Source organism: Cebus imitator, unplaced genomic scaffold (genome assembly GCF_001604975.1).
Source record: "Cebus imitator isolate Cc_AM_T3 unplaced genomic scaffold, Cebus_imitator-1.0 Scaffold448, whole genome shotgun sequence".
NCBI classification, from domain to species: Eukaryota; Metazoa; Chordata; class Mammalia; order Primates; family Cebidae; genus Cebus; species Cebus imitator.
In genome coordinates this window covers 936,308-958,867 of record NW_016107763.1, presented here as the reverse complement: position 1 = coordinate 958,867, position 22,560 = coordinate 936,308, and the positions used below count along the sequence as shown (strand labels likewise).

The 22,560-nt window shown below is 37.2% G+C and overlaps 1 protein-coding gene across 4 annotated transcripts in view; it reads left to right on the top strand.

Annotated features, from left to right (window-relative positions):
- MAPRE2 (microtubule associated protein RP/EB family member 2) overlaps positions 1 to 22,560 on the top strand; it is a 166,356-nt gene that overhangs the window by 105,565 nt on the left and 38,231 nt on the right. For all 4 annotated transcript variants that reach the window (XM_017511403.2, XM_017511402.1, XM_017511401.1 and 1 more), the window contains 2 exons: positions 14,567 to 14,712; positions 19,882 to 20,095. In XM_017511403.2, coding sequence (XP_017366892.1) covers positions 14,567 to 14,712; positions 19,882 to 20,095 — 360 coding nt within the window. The remainder of the gene's footprint in view (positions 1 to 14,566; positions 14,713 to 19,881; positions 20,096 to 22,560) is intronic.

The window sequence follows — 22,560 nt, the reverse complement described above, 5'->3', positions numbered from 1 at the left end:
TGATGGCTAGAAGCAAGAGTACTGGCAGAACGTCTTAGTCATATGAAGATGAGCATGATTGTCTCCTAATCAGCAGATATATCAAGTATCCCTTACAAGAGAACCTGGTGACAGACTGAGAATTAGAAAATCATCTAATTTTAGAGCTTAGAGATCAGCCCAGCCCTGACATTTTGCAGATAAGAATACTGTTGGCTTAGCAGGGTGTGACAACATGTCACAGTTTATTCAATATGGGAAGGCTCAGATCCAAAGACCAGCATAGTTTTCAATTTTCTGCCCATTCTTTGTTGATCCTAGCTTGATATAATAAGCTTTTTTTACAAGTCATTTACCTGTAATGATTTGTATCATTAAGTGTATGATCACATAGATGAGTCCAGTTAATTGAGATTGTCGTGTTTTTCTTCTAACTCTTCATCAGTACCAAATAAGATTAAGGAAAGTGGAAAGTTGTAACTAAATCCCTCAGTGATATGGGCATCTCTGTATATAATAGTTCCTTGGCCTTTGAGGAAATCAGATGGGCAATTTGAGTTGCTGTTTGTGGCAGAACCCAATATGGCTTAATGTGTTTTCCACAGATTGTGTTGTATTTCTGTGGAAAAGTGCTGTGAGACCTTTTTTTGATAGCAATAAGATATATACATACGAGATTCATATATAGATATGTATCTCATATATATGGGAGCTCAATAAGATTATATATATATGACATGTTTATTTTTATATATACATTGTATATATGTAAAATGAAATTCCTATGAGAATATATACTGAAATGGAAAATCATGACATTGGAGCAGACTTATGATCGATCTATTGAGCCCAAGATTCTACTATAAATAGGAAAGGTATAGCTGATACCCCTAACACCAGTCCAAAAGATTTATATGTTCTCTTGCATTTTCCTTTATAATTCCTGTTAGAATCTATCTATAAAAATCTGTAAAAATTTTCAAAACTTGTCTATAAAAATTTCCAAACATACTTTGAACCTTTTAATTTTTATTTATAATTTCCTAAAAGCAGCATAGAAAAAAGGAAATTTTTTCTTAAAAAAAAATTGAAGCTCAGATCAGAGTTTAAATTCTACTCTGCAGTTTCTTAGCTGGGTGACTTTCTGAACCTTGTTCCCATACCTATAAAATATGGGAATGATAATAAAAATACTTGCCTCTTAAGGATACTATGGGATTCAGAATGTTTAAAGTACATAGGAAAACCCTAACAGACTTTACACAAATGTGGGTATTTTTATGTCTTACATTTCTTGCATAATATATTCCATAAATGTATTGTTACAGTAATATTTCTTTTTATCTGAAAATTTCCACTTTAAAAATGTCCATTTATTCTGATATTACCCTACAGTTGAAGTCCTGGGATCTGGTAAAAATGAGATTATCTTATGCTTTTCATGATTCTATAGATTTAAATAGTACACTCCTGAATCCTTTAAGTATGAGCATTCATTTTTGAGCTCTGCCATCTTCATACATCCTCCCAGCTGTTCATTTTTTATTCCTTTCCCGACACTTGTCAGCTTCATTATGTCACTTTTGATGTATAAGAACTGAAACCAATCTTGGGGCTGTAGGGGTGCAGACAATGTAGAAAGAATAGTTTTTTACACCCTACATATTTCCAGATCATCTAAGAATTTCGTAGAACTTCACAATTGCAGTAGTACTTTGAGCTTATGGGCTCAGAGTATATCCCATCATAATTAACCTCTTGGTAAGCACAACATCCTACAATTTAGGTTGCATTACTTGAATGTGTTACCCGACATTTAGCCTTTTACTTACCTTTCACTTTTCTGCAGACTTGGTCCCTAGGGTGATTCTTATTTTATGTAGGTGGCGTTTTAAAATTTTATTTATATCTCATCAATTCTTAAAAGAAATTTTAGCCACTCTTCTCATAATATCTCTTTGGGGAGTATGGCAACTATAAGAATTTTACTGTTTACCAGCCCTTGTTATGGTTCAACTATTACCACCTGAAGATCTTCATTGATTAGCCAGATATTTATTGAAACTCATTTATGCCAGGTACTGTATTAAATTTTTAGATACAGAGGGGACCAAGACAAATAAGGCACAAGTACTCTTGAAACCTATATTGCAGTGAGGGAAAAAATAAGCCACAAACTGTCTTAGTCTGTTTTGTGCTGCTATGACAGAATACCTGAAACTGGGTAATTTATAATGAACAGATATGTATTGTCTTTCTCTTCTGGAGGCTAAGAAGTACAAGATCGGGGACCAGCATCTGGCAAGGGTCCTCATGCTACATCATTCCATGGCAGAAATGCAAGAGAGAATAGGAGAGAGAACAAGAGCCAGACTTGCCCTTTTATAACGAATCTGCTTTCCCAAAAATAGCATTCATCCATTCAAGAGGGCAGTGCCGTCATGGACTGCTTACCTCTTAGTGGTCCCACCTCTTAATGCCATCACAATGGCAAATAAATTTCCATTTTATTTGCATTTTTGGAGGGGACATCCAAACCATAGCACCAACATATGAGTTAATACAATGCCGACATAAAAGTTAATAAAATAAAACAGGATGAGGTGAAAAAGAGTAACTAGAAGGCTACTTCAGTATAGCATGGTAAGGAAGGACCTCTCTGAGGAGATGATATAAAAGCCTTCATCTGAATGGCAAGAAGGTCACCATGTGAAGTTCTAGATGAAACTGTGTGCATAGATCCTAATTCAGCAGCAAACCTGAAGTGTTCTAGGAACAGCAAAAAGCCAGAATGAAGGGAGCTTCCTGAAAGGAAGTTAGACAAGGGAGAAATAGATAGAGGCCTGATAACAGGGTTTTATAAGCCAGGGAAGGAATTTGGATTTTATGATGGTTTCATAGAAAATCACTGTGATATTCTTAGCAGTAGAGAGATGTGATCTGAATAATGGTAACCTTGGCATAATGAGATAAAAATGGGTTTGTTCAAAATGTATGTCACATTATTGCAAGCATAGTGAAATGGCACAAAAGTCTGTATATATGTTGATGATGAGGAACATTCTGATTTGTGGCTGGGTGAGACTTCCAGGACACTGGCAGTGATTCCTGAATTTTCCAGTTTGTTGACATCTATTTTATCTGATTAAAAAAGAAAATATAGAATTTCAAGAACGAGAGTGGTGGTCAACAAGGCCAAATACTATTAAGAGGTTGAGTAAGATGCAGAAAGAAAAACAACTGTTTGATTTGATAGCAGAAAAGCTTTTGATGACCTTGACCAGAAGATGGTGAGGTTGGAAGACAACTGAATTTGTACTAAATTGAATTGGATGTCAGATGAAACGATGAAAACAGGGACAATTTGAAGTTTTGCTGTGAAGAGGAGAAGATAAATGGTGCAATAGCTTAAGGATGATGTGGGATCAAGAAACTTTGTTTAATTTTCTCAAAATTGAATGATACTGGAGCATATTTGCTGGATTTAGGAATAACATATGCAGGAGGAATTTTGCATTGCAGGAGAGAATGAGGGTAGCAGCAGGAGTGACTTAAGGAAAAGGTAAGAGGAGACATGACCCAGAGCATAAGTAGAGTTGACCTTTGATAGGAACTATGCAACTTCTAAAAGAAAGTGTAGGTGTAAATCGCCATGACCTTGGATTATGCAGTGGTTTTTGGTTATAACAACAAAAGCACAAGTGACAAAAGAATAACTAAATTGTATTTTATTAAAATATAAAACATTTGTACTTCAAATGATACCATCAAGAAAGTGAAAAAACAGTCCACAGTATGAGATAAAACATTTATAAATCATATATCTGATAAGGAAATTATATCTAGAAATAGAAAGGATTCTTACAACTCAACAATAAAAAAGCAACCCAATTAAGAAACAAGCAAAGAATGTGCATAGACATTCCTCCAAAGAAGATACACAAATGGCTAAAAAGCACAAGGAAAAGATGTTCTATGTCATTAGTCATTAAGGAGATTAAAGCAAAACCACAGTGACATACCACTTCACATCCACTAGGATGGTTAGAATCAAAAGGACAGACAAGTGATGATGAAGATGTGGAGAAATTGGAGCCCTCATATGTTGCTGGTAGAAATAGAAAATAGTACCCCTGCTTTGGAAAACAGTTTGATAGTTGTTCAAAATGTTAAACGGAGGTACCACATGACCCAGCAATTCCACTCCTAGGTATACAGCCAAGAGAATTGATAACCTGTCCATGCAAAAACTTGTACATGAATGTTCATAGCATCATTACCCAAAATAGTTCAAAAGTGAAAATAATTTAGATGTTCATTAGCTAATGAATGAATCAAAAATATGGGGTAATTCATAAAATGGAATATTATTTGCTGTAAAGAAAAAAAAATGAAGTTCTGATACATGGAACAATGTGGATAAACCTTGAAAAGATTTTGCCGAGTGAAAGAAACCAGAAACAAAGGCCACATATTATATGATTCCGTTTACATGAATTCTCCATAATAGATTCATAGAGGTAGAAAATAGATTAGTGGTTGCCAGGGCCTGGAGGGAGGAGAGATCATAGAGAATGACTGCTAATGGATAAGAAGGGTTTTTTGGCAGTAATAAATATATTCTGGAATTAAATAGTGGTGATCAATGTAGAATTCTGCAAGTGTGTTAAAAACCACCAAATTTTTCATTTCAAAAGGTTGAATTTTAGTGTATATGAATTATATGCCAGTAAAGCTCTGTTTCTAAATAGTTGCCCCCCCCCAAGAGGGGCAGAGATAGTGGATTAGCTGCACACTCCCTCAGTATCCTAACCAGTGCTTCACCTCCAGGGGAGCAGCACCAGAGCCAGTGGACCAGCCCTGCACCCACCACCCAACATGTGAACTAGCATGGTGCCCTACCCCCTTGAGAGCAGCACCAGAGCCAGTGGACCAGTTCTATGACCTCTCAGTGCACAAACCAGCCCAGTATCCCATCCCCAGAAGATCAGCACCCAAGCTAGCAGCCCAGCCACAAACACTCCAATAGCCAGTGCAACTGAGGCACTCACAGGCATCACTGATGTTGACTACAGCTGAAGAAGCTGCCCAGACCAATTGCCCAGGGCACATTACTTTGTCCTTCTGGAATCAAAGCCAATGCTCCCTACACAGTCCAGGATACAACTACAAGTGAAAGTTCCCAAAAGAGCCACTCTACAAAGTTTGAAGAGTCAGCTGTTCCACTAGATGTGCATATATCAACACAGGGACACAGGAAACATGAAAAAGCAAGGAAACCTGATGCCACCAAAGAAACACAATAATTCTCCAGTAACAGATCCTAAAGAAATACAAGTTTATGAATTGCCAGAAAAGGAATTCCAAGTAATCTTTTTTTCCCATTTATTTATTTTATTGCATTTTAGGTTTTGGGGTACATGTGAAGAACATGCAAGATTGTTGCATAGGTACACACGTGGCAGTGTGATTTGCTGCCTTCTTCCCCATCACCCACCTCTGGCATCTCTCCCCTTGCTATCTCTCCCCAGCTCCCCACCCCGCACTGTCCCTCCCCTATTTCCCGCTAACTGACCCCAGTGTGTAGTGCTCCCCTCCCTGTGTCCATGTGTTCTCATTGTTCAACACCCGCCTATGAGTGAGAACATGCGGTGAACCTGGAAACCATCATTCTCAGCAAACTGACAGAAGGGCAGAAGATCAAAGTAATCTTAAGAAAACTCAGTATACTACAAGAGAGCACAGATAAACAATTCAACTAAATCAGGAAAGCAATTCATGATCTGAATGATAAAGAGATATCATAAAAAGAACCAACCAGAAATCTTAGCGCTGAAGAATTCAATAAATAAAATTAAAAATACAATTGAGAGTTTTAACAGCAGACCAGATCAAGCAGAACAATTTTTGAACTTTGAAGAGAGGTATTTGAAGTAACCTAGTCAGAAGAAAGAGAAAAAAAATTAAGAGCAAAGAAAGCCTGTGGAACTCCTGGGACACCATTAAGCAAACAAATATCTGCATTATAGGGTTTTCAGATGGAAAAGAAATGGAGAAAAAGCACAGAAAGCTAAAATAATAGCTGCAAACTTTCCAAGTCTTGAGAGAGATAATAGACATCCAGATTCATGAAGCTCAAAGGATCCCAAACAGATTCAATCCAAAGATGTCTTACCCAAAGCACACTGTAATCAAACTAAATCCTTTTTTTTTTTTTTTTTTTTTTTTGGTGTACAGGCAGGGTCTCATTTTGTTGCCCAGGCTGGTTTCAAACCCTTGGCTTCAAGTGATCCTTTTGCCGCAGCCTCCCAAAGTGCTGGGATTACAGGTGTGAGCCACAAAAGAGATAATTCTAAAAGCAGCAAGAGAAAAGCATCAAGTCACATAAGAAAATCTCTATAAGATATCAGCAGATTTCTCAGTAGAAACCTTGAATGCCAGAAGAGAATGGGATGACATATTCAAAGTGCTGAAAGGAAAATAGTTGGATGAAGAAAAAAAGAGGTGACTCAGAAAAAGGATAGAAATGGAGACATTACAACCGATACCACAGAAATACAAAGGATCATAAGAGAATTATGGACAGCTATACACCAGCCAATTGTAAAACCTAGAAGAAATGAATAAGTTCCTGGACACATACAGCTTTTTCATTGAATCATGAAGAAGTAGTAATGAGATTGAATCAGTAATAAAGTCCCCCAACAAATAAAAGCCCAGGACCTGATGGCTTCACTGCTGAATTCTGCCAAACATTGAAAGAACTAATGTTCTCAAACTATTTCAAGAAGTTGAAGAGAAGGGAAATATTTCAAACTCATTCTATGAAGCCAGCATTACCCTGACACCAAAACCAGACAAGGACACAGCAGAAAAGAGAACTACAGGCCAATCTCCTTGATAAACGTAGATGCAAAAATTCTCAGTAAAATATTAGAAAACTGAATTGTACAACACGTTAAAAACATCATTCACTGTGATCAGGTAGGATTCATTCCAAAGATTCAAGGATGATTCAATGTACACAAGTCAATAAACATTGTACATGACATTAACAGAATCAAGGACAGAAATTCTGATTATTTCAATACAATAGACACCTAAAAAGCATTTAATAGAATTTAACATGTCGTTATGATAAAAGTTCTCAAAAAATTAAATATAGCAGGAATATACCTCAACACAGTAAAGGCCATCTGTGACACAACCACAGCTAGCATGATACTGAGCCAAGAAAAGTTGTAAAAACTCTTCCTCTGGTTGGGTGCTGTGGCCCACACCTGTAATCCCAGCAGTTTGGGAGTCCCAGGCAGGCAGACTACAAGGTCGGGTGTTCGAGACCAGCCTGACCAACATGGTGAAACCCCGTCTCTACTAAAAATACAAAAAGAGAATTAGCTGGGCATGGTGGCATGTGCCTGTAATCCCTGCAACTCAGGTGGCTCAGGCAGGAGAATCACTTGAACCAGGGGAGGCAGAGGTTACAGTAAGCCGAGATCGTGCCATTGCACCCCAGCCTGGGTGACTGAGTGAGACTCCGTCTCAAAAAAAAAAAGAAAAAACCCCTTCCTCTAAGGTCTGGAACAAGGTTGTCCACTTTAACCACTTCTATTCAACATTGTTCTGGAAGTCCTAGCCAGAGTAATTAGAAAGGAGAAAGAAATAAAAGGCATCCAAATTAGAAAAGAAGTAGTCAGGGCCAGGCACAGTGGCTCACGCCTGTAATCCCAACACTTTGGGAGGCCAAAACAGGCAGACCACTTGAGGTCAAGAGTTTGAGACAAGCCTGGCCAACATGATGAAACCCCATCTCTACTAAAAATACTCAAAAATGATCCAGGTGTGGTGGCAGAGCCTATAGTCCCAGCTATTCGGGAGGCTGAGGCAGGAGAATATCTTGAACCCAGGAAGCGGTGGTTGCAGCAAGCCAAGATCACACCACTGTACTCCAGCCTGGGAGATAGAGTGAGATACTGTCTCAAAAAAAAAGAAAAATAGGAAGTCAAATTGTTTGGAGACAGCATGATTATATATTTATATCCCTAAACACTCAATTTAAAAAAAAAACTGTTAGAACTAATAAACAAATTTTGTTTCAGGATACAAAATCAACATAACAGAAGTCAGCAGCATTTCTATATGCTGATAGCAAACTAACTGAAAAAATTAAGAAAGCAGTCCCACTTACAATCACTAGCAAAAAAGTAAGACATCTAGGAATAAATTTAACCAAAGAGGTAAAAGATTTCTACAGTGGAAACATATAAACCATTAATGAAAGAAATTGAAAAGGACATAAATAAATGGAAAGCTATGCCATGTTTATGGATTGGAAAAATCAATATTGTTAAAATCTCCATACAGGTTGAGCATCTCTAATCCAAAAATCATAATGCTTCAAGATTTGAAACCATTTTAGTTCTGACATACCACGAGCAAAAAATCCACACCTAATCTTATGTGACAGGTCACTGTCAAAACACATTTAAACTTGTTTTATGCACAAAATTATTAAAAGTGTTGTGTAATATTACATTCAGGGTATGTGTATAAGGTATATATGAACCATAAATGATTTTCATGTTTAGACTTGGGTCCTGTCTTCTAGATATGTCATTGTATTTATGCAAATATTCCAAAATCCTAAAATAGTTGAAATTTGGAAATACTTCTAGTACAAAGCATTTTGGATAAGGTGTACTCAACCTATACTACCCAAAGCTGTCTATAGATTCGATGCAATTCCTACAGAAATACCAATGGCATTCTTCAGAAATAGAAAAGGATAATTTTAAAGTTCACATGGAACCACAAAAGACCCTGAATAACCAAAGAAATAGTGAGCAAAAAGAACAATGCTGGAGGGGACTACAGTGGATGGGTGGGTTTATTTGACTCCGTTTATCTCCTTGGCAGCAAGTGGACTGTCCCACCCTCCCACTACATCTGTATTAAAAAAAAAAAAAAAAAATCCTGGAGGCATCACGTTGCCTGACTTCAAAATATACTACAAAGCTGAAATAGCCAAAATAGCATTGTACTGGCATGATGTAGTAGCCTGTTCTTGCATTGATATAAAGAAATATCTGAGACTAGGTAAGTATTAACATAAAGAAAAGAGGCTTAATTGGCTCACAGTTCTGCAGGCTGTACAGGAAGCATGTTGGCTTCTGCTTCTGGGGAGGCCTCAACAAGCTTCCAGTCATGGCAGAAGGCAAAGGGAAAGCAGGCACATCATACGTGGCCGGAGCAGGAACAAGAGAGGGATAGGGAAGTTGCTTCACACTTGCTACACACTTTTAAACAACGAGATTTTATGAGAACTCACTGCTTACTCGCTATCATAAAAATAGTACTGAAGGGATGGTACTAAACCATTCATGAGAAACTGCCCCCATGATCCAGTCACCTCCCACCAGGCCCCACCTCCAAAATTGGGGATTACCGTTGAACATGAGACATGGGTGGGGACACAGATCCAAATTATATTACCTGAAAATAGGTACATGGAACAATCCAACAGAATAGAGAACACAGAAATGAATCCACACATTTATAGCCAACTGATTTTTGACCATGGTGAAAGGAAGATAGGGAAAAGACAGTCTCTTCATAAATGGTGCTAAGAAACCTGGCTATCCATGTGCAGAAGAATTAAACTAGATCCCTGTCTTTTACCACATTAAAAAAAAATCAACTCAAAATGGGCTAAAGACTTAAGTGAAAGACCTAAAATGATAAAACTACTAGAAGAAAACATAAGAGAAATACTTAATGACATTGATCTAAGCAAAGATTTTTTCGGATAAGACCTTAAAAGCACAGCCAACAAAAGCAAAAATAGACAAATAGGATTATATTAAACAAAAAAACTCCTTCACTGCAAAGCAAACAATCAACAGAGTGAAAAGACAACCTGCAGAATGGGAGAAAATATGTGTAAACTATTCATCTGACAAGGGGCTAATATAAGGAACTCAAAGAACTCAATAGAAAAAGGAACTAAATAAAAAATGGGCAGAAGACTTGGTTAGACATTTCTCAAAAGAAAACGTACAAATGGCCACAGGTATAGGAGAAAATGTTCAACATCATTAATCATCAGGAAGATACAATAGGAACCACAGTGAGACATCACTTCACCCCAGTTACAATGGCTATTATCAAAAAGACACTGGGCACATTGGCTCACACCTGTAATCTCAGCATTTTTGGAGGCCAAGGTGGGCAGATCAGTTGTGGTCAGTAGTTCAAGACGAGCCTGGCCAACATGGTGAAACCCCTTCTCTTCTACAAATACAAAAATTAGCCAGGCATGGTGGCAGGTGCCTGTAATCCCAGCTACTTGGGAGGTTGAGTCATGAGAATCACTTGAACCTAGGAGGTGGGGGTTGCAGTGAGCCGAGATCAGGCCACTGCACTCCAGCCTGGGAGCAGAGCAAGATCCTGTATCAGGAATGAATGAATGAATGAATGAATGAATGAATGGATAAATAAATAAATAAATAAATAAAAGGAATGGCTGTTATCAAAAAGACAAAAAAGTTGGCATGGATATGGAGAAAGGAGAACTCTCATACACTGTTGGTAGAAATGTGAATTAGTATAGCCATTATAAAAAACAATATGGAGACACCTCAAAACATTAAAAATAGAACTACCATATGATCTAGCAATCCCATGACTGGGTATATATCCAAAGGAAATTAAATTGTTATGTCCAAGAGATATCTGCACTCATGTTTATTGTAGCACTGTTGACAATAACAAAGATATGGAATCAACCTAAGTGTCCATCAGTGTAATGAATGGATTTTTTAAAAGGGGTATAAATACACAATGAAATACTGTTTAGTTATATAAAAAAATGAAATCTTGTCATTTGTGGCCACATGGATGAGCGTGGAGGACGTTATGGTCAGTGAAATAAGCCAGGCACAGAAAGGCAAATACTGCACGTTCTTCCTCATGTGGAATCCAAAAGAGTCGATCTCATAGAAATAGAGTAGAATAATGATTTCCAGAGACTGAAGAGGGGAAAGGGGAGGGAGGAATGGAGAGAGATTGGTCGGTGGGTACAAAGTTATATTTAGGTAGGTGGAATATGTTCTGGGCATTCTATTTGTTATACACTATGGTGACTATGGTAACAATATTGTGTTGTATATTTCATATCCCCCTTGCCCTCAAATCCCAGGAATGTACCCTATTTAGAGCCAACATCTCCCTTGACCTTATGTTGACCTTTATCAAGACAAGTTTTTCAAATTGTAGCATTATTTATAATTGAGAAAAATTAGAAAACAAGCACAAAGTTAAATAAGCAATGGTGAAATACCAAGTGAAATATTTTGCAGCCACTTGGGAAAAAATAGCTAGACGAGATGATTTTGAATGTTCTCACCACAAAGAAATGATAAATTTATGAGGTGATGGATATGACAGCCTGATTTGATCATTACTCAATGTATATAAGTATTAAAACATCACACTATACCCCATAATATGTATAATTATTTATCTACTAAAAACAAAATACAAATTAATAAGATACTCATTTTTGAAAGCTATTATTTTTATATACCATGAATAACAAATTCAAAAATGTAGTGGAAAGAATAAATACATGATAAAATTTAGGAAAATTTTGAGAATAACAGGAGGGGAAATTATTCTATAGATATATAACATGTATTACTATCTATAGAATAATTTCCCCTCCTCTTCTCTCTTTCTAGAGACCTAAGTACATGTATTAGAAGGCAATATATAGTAAAAATAGTGCTTCTCATCAGTGGGGAAGGAATAGATTATCTATTAAGTTGTGATGTTCAACACCCAGCTAACTTTATCAGTTAGTGGTTTGAGTTGAAAATAGCAGAAGTTAATCCTGGCAGGCTTAAGTAGAAGAGGAATCTATAGGAAAAATGTTGGGTAGCTCAGAGTCAATGGAAAGCCAAGCTCAGAAGATGGACAGGAACCAAAGGATGCTACGGAGCTGGGAACACAGCCTCCCTTGTGTCACAAGAATAGGATGACACTGTGCTGCCTTTGCTGCTCAGGACTTTAGACTCCACCACTGCCATCACAACTAAACTCTAATAGTCCCTGTGTATTTATGTAATTCCCTCAACTCAGAGACCGAGGTAGGATTCAAACACAGAGCCTAGGCCATGGGACTGCATCCTTATTGCTGTGAGAGGAAAGGGATGCTGTCCACCTTCAGCTTCTGCGGTGGGAGGGCACTGCAGCATCTCCCCAGGTAGTAGGTGTCCAAATGCTGGGGAGCCAAAAATGACAGATTTCCACCAACATTTGGAATGACTAAAATTAGAACCATACTTTATATCATAGACAGAAATAAATTCCACATGGATTCAGAATTTAAATGTAAAACTTGAGACCATAAAAGTACTTGACAGAAATATGCATGAATATTTATGTATTCTTGGTTTGGTAAAGCTGATAAGATATTAAAATAAGAAAGCCATTTAAAATTTTGGTAGAGCATATTAAATGATGCAGAAAGAGAATCATGGTCTGTTCAGTTTCAGAAAGTTTACATTAAAAAATGGTATAATATGATTACATTTTTAAAACAGGATCACATTTTTAAGAAACCACACAAACACACTCCCTTTCAAAGAGGATTAGAATGGCATATACCAGGATATTTCGAGTGATTATCTCTGAATGATGACACTAGAGATGATTTTGCCTTCCTTCCCTCACTCTATGGAAGAGGGTTTTTGTTTTTTGTTTCAAAAGCTGTTATTTCTTTTTTAAATCTGAAATATGAGGGATTTGGTTGGTTAATTTGTAAGAGTATATAGTATCTGGGTTTCCATAGATAAATTTTATGCTAAACTCTACAAAAGTGAAAATAACTTAAATACCAGGTAATAGACAATTGTGTTTCAATACTCCCATACATTTAAAAATAATGTGAAAGTGGCTATTGGAATTTGCTCCATCTGGTGGCCCTTCAAAAGAAAGAACGGGTTAGTGGATGATGACTCAAAGAATAGCCTCCAGATCATGATATTTCTCTTACCGCCCCCAGTGTCTTCCTTTTTAGGGGGAGAGCAGTTGTTTTATTTTGTCTTGTTTTTAAGAGAACCCATCTGCTTGACTAGGAACTTACTGGTTAATATTCAGGGTATGTTATCTAAAGGGAAGCCAGATGCAGAGACTCTGGAGATATTTGTTATGGCCTATATTTCATCACCTTACTTCTTGCCTACAAGATAGGAGTTGCCCCAACATTTCCTGTTCTAGCAATCCTTAGATTCCTGGTGTCTTGTTCCCTCTTATCTCAGATTCCTGTCTCAGTAAAGGATGCCTAACCTTTATTTCTCGTAAGAGATAGAGTAGTCCTTCCTTCTTAAAGTGAGTCACCGAAGTGGAAGGACCGGCTCTTCACAGAAGCCTTGGTGGTGTGAAGGATGAGGAGAGGCACTTCATGTTCCAGAAAGACTGATCACGGGCACATCGTAGAAATAGACCAAGAGATCTGGAGATAACAAAGAAAGAAACCCTAAAAATGGTGGCTTGTTCCTATTCCTGCCACTTGGTTTCCTTTCTTATTAAAGAAAAAGAATCATTCTGGCTTCTAATTTGTTTTCCTAAATGCCATTAGCCTTTACTAGAAAGAAGATATGAATCAGTAAACACAGCTTGCCAGGATTTCCCAGTTGTAGTGGTCATGTTCAAAGAGTTCTTCATATTTTTTTAAAATGTCCCCTTTTTCTATGATCATTTCCTCGGGGGGCTCATTGGATATTTCTGTCATGTTTCTCAGTCATAAACAACATGACTCTGAACTTCTGTAAGTTTCAGTATCCGTGTCTTCATACTTCATGTTCATATGGAAACCCCATTGCTCTGGACTGGAATTAAATTGGTATTAATTTGGCTTATAACAAAATTTAGCAATTAAATTTACCAATCTAATACTTAATAAGTAATAATAAGTAATACTTAATAAGTAATAATACTTAATAAGCATAAGTAATACTTAATACTTAAGTTGGTATTAATTGGCTTATGTTTTTCCTATGTGGTTTTGTGCATACAACTGTATATATAAAAGAGCTTGAGCATATGTGTATTTTTTGAGCTATACATTTCATGAAAACTTTTGTAGTTCTCTCATGTTTACATTTTCCTCCTTTTCCTCTTTAGTTTATTTTGATGACTTGGAGCAGTTGGTAGCCAGGTGGAAGAAAGTAATATTTCTTTTCCCTAGTAGAAGCTAGGAAGAGCTCCTCTTACCCTGGTTTCCTTGGCATTATAGTGTGAAGTTCTGTTTGTTGGTTGTGGAACCTGGTGATACTCTGATGCATGTAGTCCAATACACGGTGGTTAGGGTTGGGAAGTGTCAGTTGCTACATTGTTGAGGTGCAGTCCCTTCCCTCTAGCACCCAGCTACTGTGGACAAGGAGGTGTAAGTGCAGTGGTAAGAGGGACACATGCAGCCAGGAGTGATGATGACACCTGTAAGCACAGTCCCCTTCCAGCCTCGCAGTCCTCTACCACATCTGGGTACCGTAAGACTCACTCCAGTACTGTTCTTGTTTCTTTCCAGGAGCAGCCTATTGCCAGTTCATGGACATGCTCTTCCCAGGCTGCATTAGTTTGAAGAAAGTAAAATTTCAAGCAAAGCTGGAACATGAGTATATTCACAATTTTAAACTCCTGCAAGCATCATTTAAACGAATGAACGTTGATAAGGTAGGAGACTTGTAGCTCCATAAAATGTGTTGTCTTTTCTTAAAATTGTTTTTGTGCATAAATGCAAAAACCAGGAGCATACCGATGGGATATATCTTGATATCTCAACAATAGGCTGGGGTCTGTACCTAGCATAAAGCATTGCTCTAACTTCTTGTATTTTTATGAGGCTTTCATTTCAGATTTTCTAAACTTGTAGCCAGTAGACTTAAAAACTAACAGGGCTCACAAATGTTAAAGTGTTATTAGTTATATTTAGCACTGCAGATGAGAAACTTTTATGTTTGCCACATGCCGCTATGGTTCTTTCTATTTTGTTCCTTTGGGGAAATATAATGTCATGGTGGAAACAGCATGGGTTTGAATCCCAGTTTCATGACTTGTGCAAGTTATTTAAATTCTTTGAGTCTCAGTTTACCTATCTGTACAATGGGACTAAAAACCCCTTATCCATGGTTATGAAGTTGACATGAGAGACAGTGTCCAGTATAGTGTGTGCGCTCAGATTCTCAATGTCCATAAATTGCCCTGTTTTTTCCCATGAATTATTATACTTTTGTCCTGGAGTGGTACAAATGGCCTAGAGTACTTTTTCTGTCAATAAGGAATTACTGCTAAAACCCAGTCTTTTTCTGCATGCTTACTGCTATTTAAATACATGTTTAATCTATATTCCTTATTTAGGATATATCTCAGCATGAATGAGCTTGGAAATAAATGAATTTTGAATAAGGAAAAAGAGATAAAGCAGCAGGGGAGAAATAGAAAACTGTTCTTTGAATAAACAGAGGTCATAAATAGGCTATGCAAATGAAAAATAAAATACCAGGTTATAAAAGATATAGATTAAAGGGAAGTTTGATACACTATGTATTTTGTAAGCTAATGCAATTAATATCTTCTTAAATAGTGACATTCTTATCAATATATTAAGAAAATCCTGACTTCTTATTTTCTCGGAATTTTTATTTCAAAACATACATTCTCTTTAACATCTTAGCCCTTTGGGTTCTTTCCAACTTTAGGTTCTTTGTCCTGATTAATTTCCAATTAGCTCTTTCCATACGTACTCAGAACTAGGGATATATAGGTTCTCCTTAATTTTATAATACCTCTTTTGTCTTCTTCATTCATTTCTCTATACATACTTCTAGATTAGAAAGAAAATAAACACCTTTTCATATGTTTATTGATGGAACTTGTTATATATCAAATTAGTGGGCTCCGTATCTCTCTAGAAGTATATACACACAGAATGGATGAGCAGTTGTTAAGAATGTTTAAGAAAATATTATTGCAGTGGAAGGAGACTGGCCATGATGGCCTTTGTTAGTCTGTCTAGCTTTAGTGTGCAGTAATTTTATCCAAAAGTCCTGTGAGAGACAGCATTAAGTACCCTCATTCAGTGTGTGTCATAGCCTGATGGCATGATGGAAAGTTCTATGCTTTTGCTTGCCACTTCAGATTTTGAACTTCTGCCCCTGAAGCTTTCGTGTTGATAGAGAAAGCAAAATTAAGTCAACAGGAGTAAGCACCTTCTTTTAACAGCTAATGTACCACCAGTGTCTAAAACTATTTATAGATTTTCATGTCTGGCAATAGACAAAATATGGTAGTTTGTTAGTTAAAAGGGCTTAGGCTCTGAAAAGCCTCTAAAAAGTTGATTTCTAGCAATACCAGTATAAATAAAAATTTTAAACTCAGAAGACATAAAAGTGATTAAATAACACAATTAAAAGTCAATTGAGGCTGAGCACAGTGGCTCACACCTGTAATCCCAGCACATTGGGAGGCCAAGGTGGGAGGATTACCTGAGGCCAGGAGTTCCAGACCAGCCTGGTCAACATTGCAAGACCCCATCTCTACAAATTTTTTTTTTAATTACCAGGTTCACTGGCACATACATGTAGCCTCAGCTACTCAGGAGGCTGAGGCAGGAGAATCTCTTGAGCCCAGGAGTTAGAGGCTGCAGTGAGGTATGATCTCACTACTGCACTCCAGCCTGGGCAACAGAATTAGACTCTGTCTCTAAAATAAAAAATAAAAAATTTAAAACAATTGAGTACACATGTGGCAGGAATTCTGCCTTGTAAGCAGCCTTCACTGAAGTTTGGGGAAGTGAGAGAAGAGCAAAATATCACCACCAAATCCTATTACCAGAAGAATCTTCATGAAAAATATGGCCTCTTCCAAAAAATTGCTTCTCTTTATTTTGCTCTGTATTTGGTTTAGTTTCTATTTTAGCTGCATAAAAAACATTTTTGCAAAATTTATTGCTAATTATTTAGTTTAATGCATGCTTCAGTTGCTTTTCTCTTCCAAGTTTTCATTGATATGTAAGCTCTTTCTACATTCTTTAAAGTGGTCCTATTGATAATTTTAGGATATCAATGATACATAGCTCCCATAGTGGCAAAGCCTTGTTGAAAGTTTAATTTCTATAGCTTCTATTCATATTGTCACATAGCAAAGCTGTGAGCTGTGTGCTTGTCTGAATCACATGCTCACACGTTCAAACACATTCAGACACTCACACAATCTGACTCACACTCTAGCTTTGCATCTATCTCATGATTCACATTCAGCTAGTATTCCCACCTGAAGATGTTAAAGGTAAGAATCCAGTGATAATATAATTCATATAGCTAGATACATTTCCATTTTCTTTCAGAAAATAGTGAATTACACCAGTCAGAATGGTATTACTACAAAGTCAAAAAATAACAGATGATGGTGAGGTTGTGGAGAAAGAGAAATGCTTATACGCTGTTGATAGTAGTATAAATTAGTTCATTGTGGAAAGCAATGTGGTGATTCCTCAAAGAGCTAAAAACAGAACTGCCATTCGACCCAGCAATCCTATTATTGGGTATATACCCAAAGGAATAAAAATCATTCTGCCATAAAGACATATGCATGTGAATGTTTATGGTAGCACTAATCACAAAAGATATGGAATCAACCTAAATGTCCATCAGTGACAGATTGGATAAAGAAAATGTGATTCCTATACATCATGAAATACTAGGCAGCCATAAAAAGAATGAGATTCCAGTCTTTTGTGGGAACATGGATGGAGCTGGAGGCCATTATCCTTAGCAGACTAATGCAGGGACAGAAACTAGTACCACATGTTCTTACTTATAAGTGGGAGCCAAATGCTGAGAACACATGGACACAAAGAGAGGAACAACAGACAGTGGGGCCTGGTGTGGGATGGAGGGTGGGAGGAGGGAGCAGATCAGGAAAAACAACTACTGGGTACTAGGTTTAATACCTGGGCCATGAAATAATCTGTACAACAAACACCTGTGATATGAGTTTACCTATAACTTGCCTGCATATGTACCCCTGAACCTAAAATAAAAGTTTTTAAAAATGGTGAATTAGAGGCCAGGCACCATGGCTCATGCTTGTAATCCCAGCACTTTGGGAGGCCAAGGTGGGGGGATCATTTGCGGTCAGGAGTTTGAGACCAGCCTGGCCAACATGATGAAACCCCATCTCTACTAAAAATACAAAAAAAAAAAAAAATAGCTATGCAGTAGTGGCACACACCTGTAATCCCAGCTTCTCCCAGGCTTGAGCCTGGGAGGTGGAGGCTGCAGTGAGCCAAGATCTCACCACTGCACTCCAGTCTGGGTGACAGAGTGAGACCCTGTCCCGAACAAAAGCAAAATCAAACAAAAATGGTGAATTGAAGCTAAGCCATAAGCCATATTTTGTCCTTGTCATAATTCTGAAGATACCTGTAAGACCTCCATAGGGAGTACTAGTTAACTCTTTAGGTTAGAGTAGGAAACGTTACTACATGAAGAGCTAAGATTTGCCTTGGAAGGTGATGTGAACGCTGTGTACCTCCTCTTCCAGAGTGTCTTCTATGATCCCCTTTATCCACCTCCATTTCTTTTTATCATGAATTACTGGGGCTGGTACTGTGATTAGTTGTTTTCATACTTCTCTCACTACATTGGAAATAAGCTCTGGGAAAGCTCAGTTTGTTTTGTATGAACCATTAGATCAGTGTCTGTTTTTATTGATTTAAATCTTACTCATCCATCCTCTCTAGTAACTATTATCTTTATAAGAGTTTATCCCAACACAACTGGGCTACATATTACAAAGACATTTAAAAAGCTTATCAGTCTTGAAATAGCACAACATCCCATGCCTCTGTTTTTCTGGAGATATGTTTTGACAATAAATGTACTATGAGTGGGACAAGCCCTTCTTGACAACTAAGAATATTCCTTTTGTCTGGCTTGTTCAGAAGTACTAAATATTCCAAGAAAACCAACAATGATGTTTTGGTTTAGTTCCTTTTTTTATTTTTAATTTTTGTGTGTACATAGTAGGTGTATATATTTATGGGGTGCATAAGGTGTTTTGATACAGGCATGCAATGTGAAAGAAGCACATCATGGAGAATTGGTTATCCATTCCCTCAAGCATTTTTCCTTTGAATTACAAACAATCCAGTTACACTCTTTTAAGTTATTTTTAAATGTATAATTAAGTTGTTATTGACTGTAGTCACCCTGTTCTGCTATCAAATGGTAGGTTTTATTCATTCTTTGTAATTTTTTTGTACCCAGTCACCATCCCCAGCTCCCCCTTATCTCTCTCTGGTAACCATCCTTCTACTCTCCATGTCCATGAATTAATTTTTAGATCCCACAAATAAGTGAAAACGTGATGTTTGTATTTCCATGCCTGGCTTATTTCACTTAGCATAATGATCTCCAGTTCCATCCATGTTGTTGCAAATGACTGGGTCTCATTCTTTTTTATGGCTGAATAGTGATCCATTGTGTATATGTACTGCGTTTTCTTTATCCATTCATCTGTTGATGGACACTTAGGCTGCTTCCAAATCTTAGCTACTATAAACAGTGCTGCCACAAACTTACAAGTGCAGATATCTTTCTCAGATACTGATTACAAGTGCAGATATCTTTCTCAGATACTGTTCAGCAGTGGGATTGCTGAACCTTCTTTAATATGATGAAAAATTGTATTTCAGAATACAGCTGGCTGATAAGTTAGGGAAGGGATCAGTGGTCGTGATTGCAGCCATGTAGGAAATAGTTATATTTAGGGAACATTTCAGTTGTGTTAAATGTAAACAAACCTGAGGTTTGTAACTCACATAGTGATTTTCTATTTCAGGTAATTCCAGTGGAGAAGCTAGTGAAAGGACGTTTCCAGGACAACCTGGATTTTATTCAGTGGTTTAAGAAATTCTATGATGCTAACTACGATGGGAAGGAGTATGATCCCGTAGAGGCACGACAAGGGCAAGATGCAATTCCTCCCCCTGACCCTGGTGAACAGATCTTCAACCTGCCAAAAAAGTCTCACCATGCAAACTCTCCCACAGCAGGTATTGTCACAATGAGATCGCAGAAGTCACTTTCATCCTAGAAAATGGCTCAGACCCTTCTGTGCCATTTTCTGTTTGTGTGTTTCTGATTGATTCTTCCCAGCAGTCAATATTTTTATGCCTTTAGATGGTTTCTACTGTTGTCTGTTTCACCACATTTATCTTCCCATGACCCATTTGTCATTAGTCTAAGCATCTTCATGTAAACTATTAAAAAGGCAGAGCTATTTGCATTATTTTTATCACTGAAGTGGGAAGTGAAAATAATGCCCAAAGATAGATTTCCTTTTTCCTTTTAGTTTTTTGAGAAGTTTCAAATAGGCTGTTTAAACTTTGGCTGAAATATTTGTGCTGCTTAATTGCTGGCAGTACAAACCAGAATATGAACTGAATTATGCTGTTAAATATGGATCGTCGTCTCCAACCCTTCAAAGGAAATTCATGAACTGTACATCCTACCTCCTCTGTAGGCAGTGGCAATTTTTATGCAGTAACATTCAGCAATACCCTATTTATCCAGCTTTGTCCAAAAGTGAAGTCATTAAGGAAGAATCTCTGGAACATTAAAACTTTTGTGGATAAAAAAAAAAAAATTTTCAAAAATATATTGTGAACATCCTTGCCATAAACAGCAGACTTTACCAAGCAGAATGTGTTCTTATAAAATTGGGTCATTATTATAAACACAAGTTAGGTACTGGACAGTTAAACATGAAATCATCCAAAATCATGTTTTCATCTCAAATATGGAACCCAGTGTTCAAATTTATTAAATCAGTAACCTTAATTTTGTAAATAAAACATTTATTTATGCCAAAACTGCAATCAGAATGGAGTAGAAATGGTTAACAGGACTACATAGGTGGTAATAGCTTTGAAATCAGTTTTGCTCACTGTTAAGCAGCGTTTTATCATCCTATTTCTGAATTTATGGCTATATTCCAGGCAGACTGAAACCATTGGAAAACTGGTATCACTTTTTGAAATTTTTTTAAATATTTAAAAATATGTTTAAACTATGTTTAAGGATAACAGATTAATACTTATACTCATTAATATGAATTAGATGAATTCTTCATCTGCATTGAAATAGTAGCCGTGTAGATGAAGAGGAATGAACAACTCTGGGAGATATATAGAAGGTAAAATAGGCTGGATGTTGGTAATGGCTGAATCCTGGGATAAAAGAGAAGATGTCAAACCTGACTTCTTATACAACTGGAAGGATTTGGGGTTTGAGAACCAGATTTGGGAAGATATCGTCAGTTTGTTCTGAACATACTAAGTTTGAGATTCCTTTGTGACATCTAAGAGGATGATCTACATAGGCAATTCTTGTGTTGGGGGTGGTGCCACATGTGCATCTGGAACTCAAAGGAGTTATAGGCTAAAGGTAAACATTTGTGATTCTTCCATATTTTGATGTAATGGAAGCTAGACGCAAATACTGAGTGATAAAGGGTAGAGTGCCTTGAAAAAGTTGGATGTTTACTGGTTGAGTAGAAGAGGAAGGGCTTGCATAGGAAGCAAGGAAGGTGCCAGAAAGAATGAAGGAAACCAGGGAAGCAGAAGGTAGGGAGCATAATGGTCAACAATGTCCACATCTTCTGAGAAGTCATGTCAAATGAGGCCTGAATGAGTTGATTAGATTTCTGAACTCGAATGATTTCTCCATTCAGTAGAATGGTAGAACCAGGAATGGTTTGAAGAAAAAGTTGGAGGAAGGAAATTGAAACAGTGGAAAGATCGAACTTTGGAGCCATGGAATGGGTGAGCCTATATAGAATAAAGAAAACTAAGCACAGATCTTTGGAAATACATACATTTAATGGGGAGGAGGAAGAAGCAGCAGCTCCAAAAAAGAGGAACATCAGGAAGAAAACCAGGAGATCTCAGCATCAGAGAACAAAAACACTAGGAAATTTCTAGAAAGAGGGATCACCAACAGTGCCAGATGTTAATTGTGGTGATATCAAATAGGATGATGCCTGAAAAATTAGGCCAAAGTCTGACTTCTAGGAGGCAACTAATAGTCTCTTAGAGAATTGGTCCATTAAAATGCCGAAGGCATAGTCCTAGATTGCAGCAACTTAACAAGGGCTCGTGGAAGTGGAGGCAGTAAGAGTAGATTCAACCTTTAACAAATGTGTCAGGAAAAAATGGAGGAAAATAAAAACATTTGGTTTGTGTAGGGAAAAGAGTGATCGTAGCTTCAGGAAATAAGACGGAAGGAAAATGGTATTCTTTTTTAACTGTTCTTGTTTGGTTATAGGATAAGGTAATTATACACAGGTTTGTAAAATGGGAGAAGTGTCAGTGGTGAAAGAGTAATTGTAAATAGGAAAAAGGGGAAATTGGAGTATGATGCTGAAGCTGGAGGGACAAGATAAGATGTCAAGAGCATAGATGGAGGATTAGAAAGGAAAAGAGAGGATATTTATTTTCGTGGAGCCAAAGCGATAGGA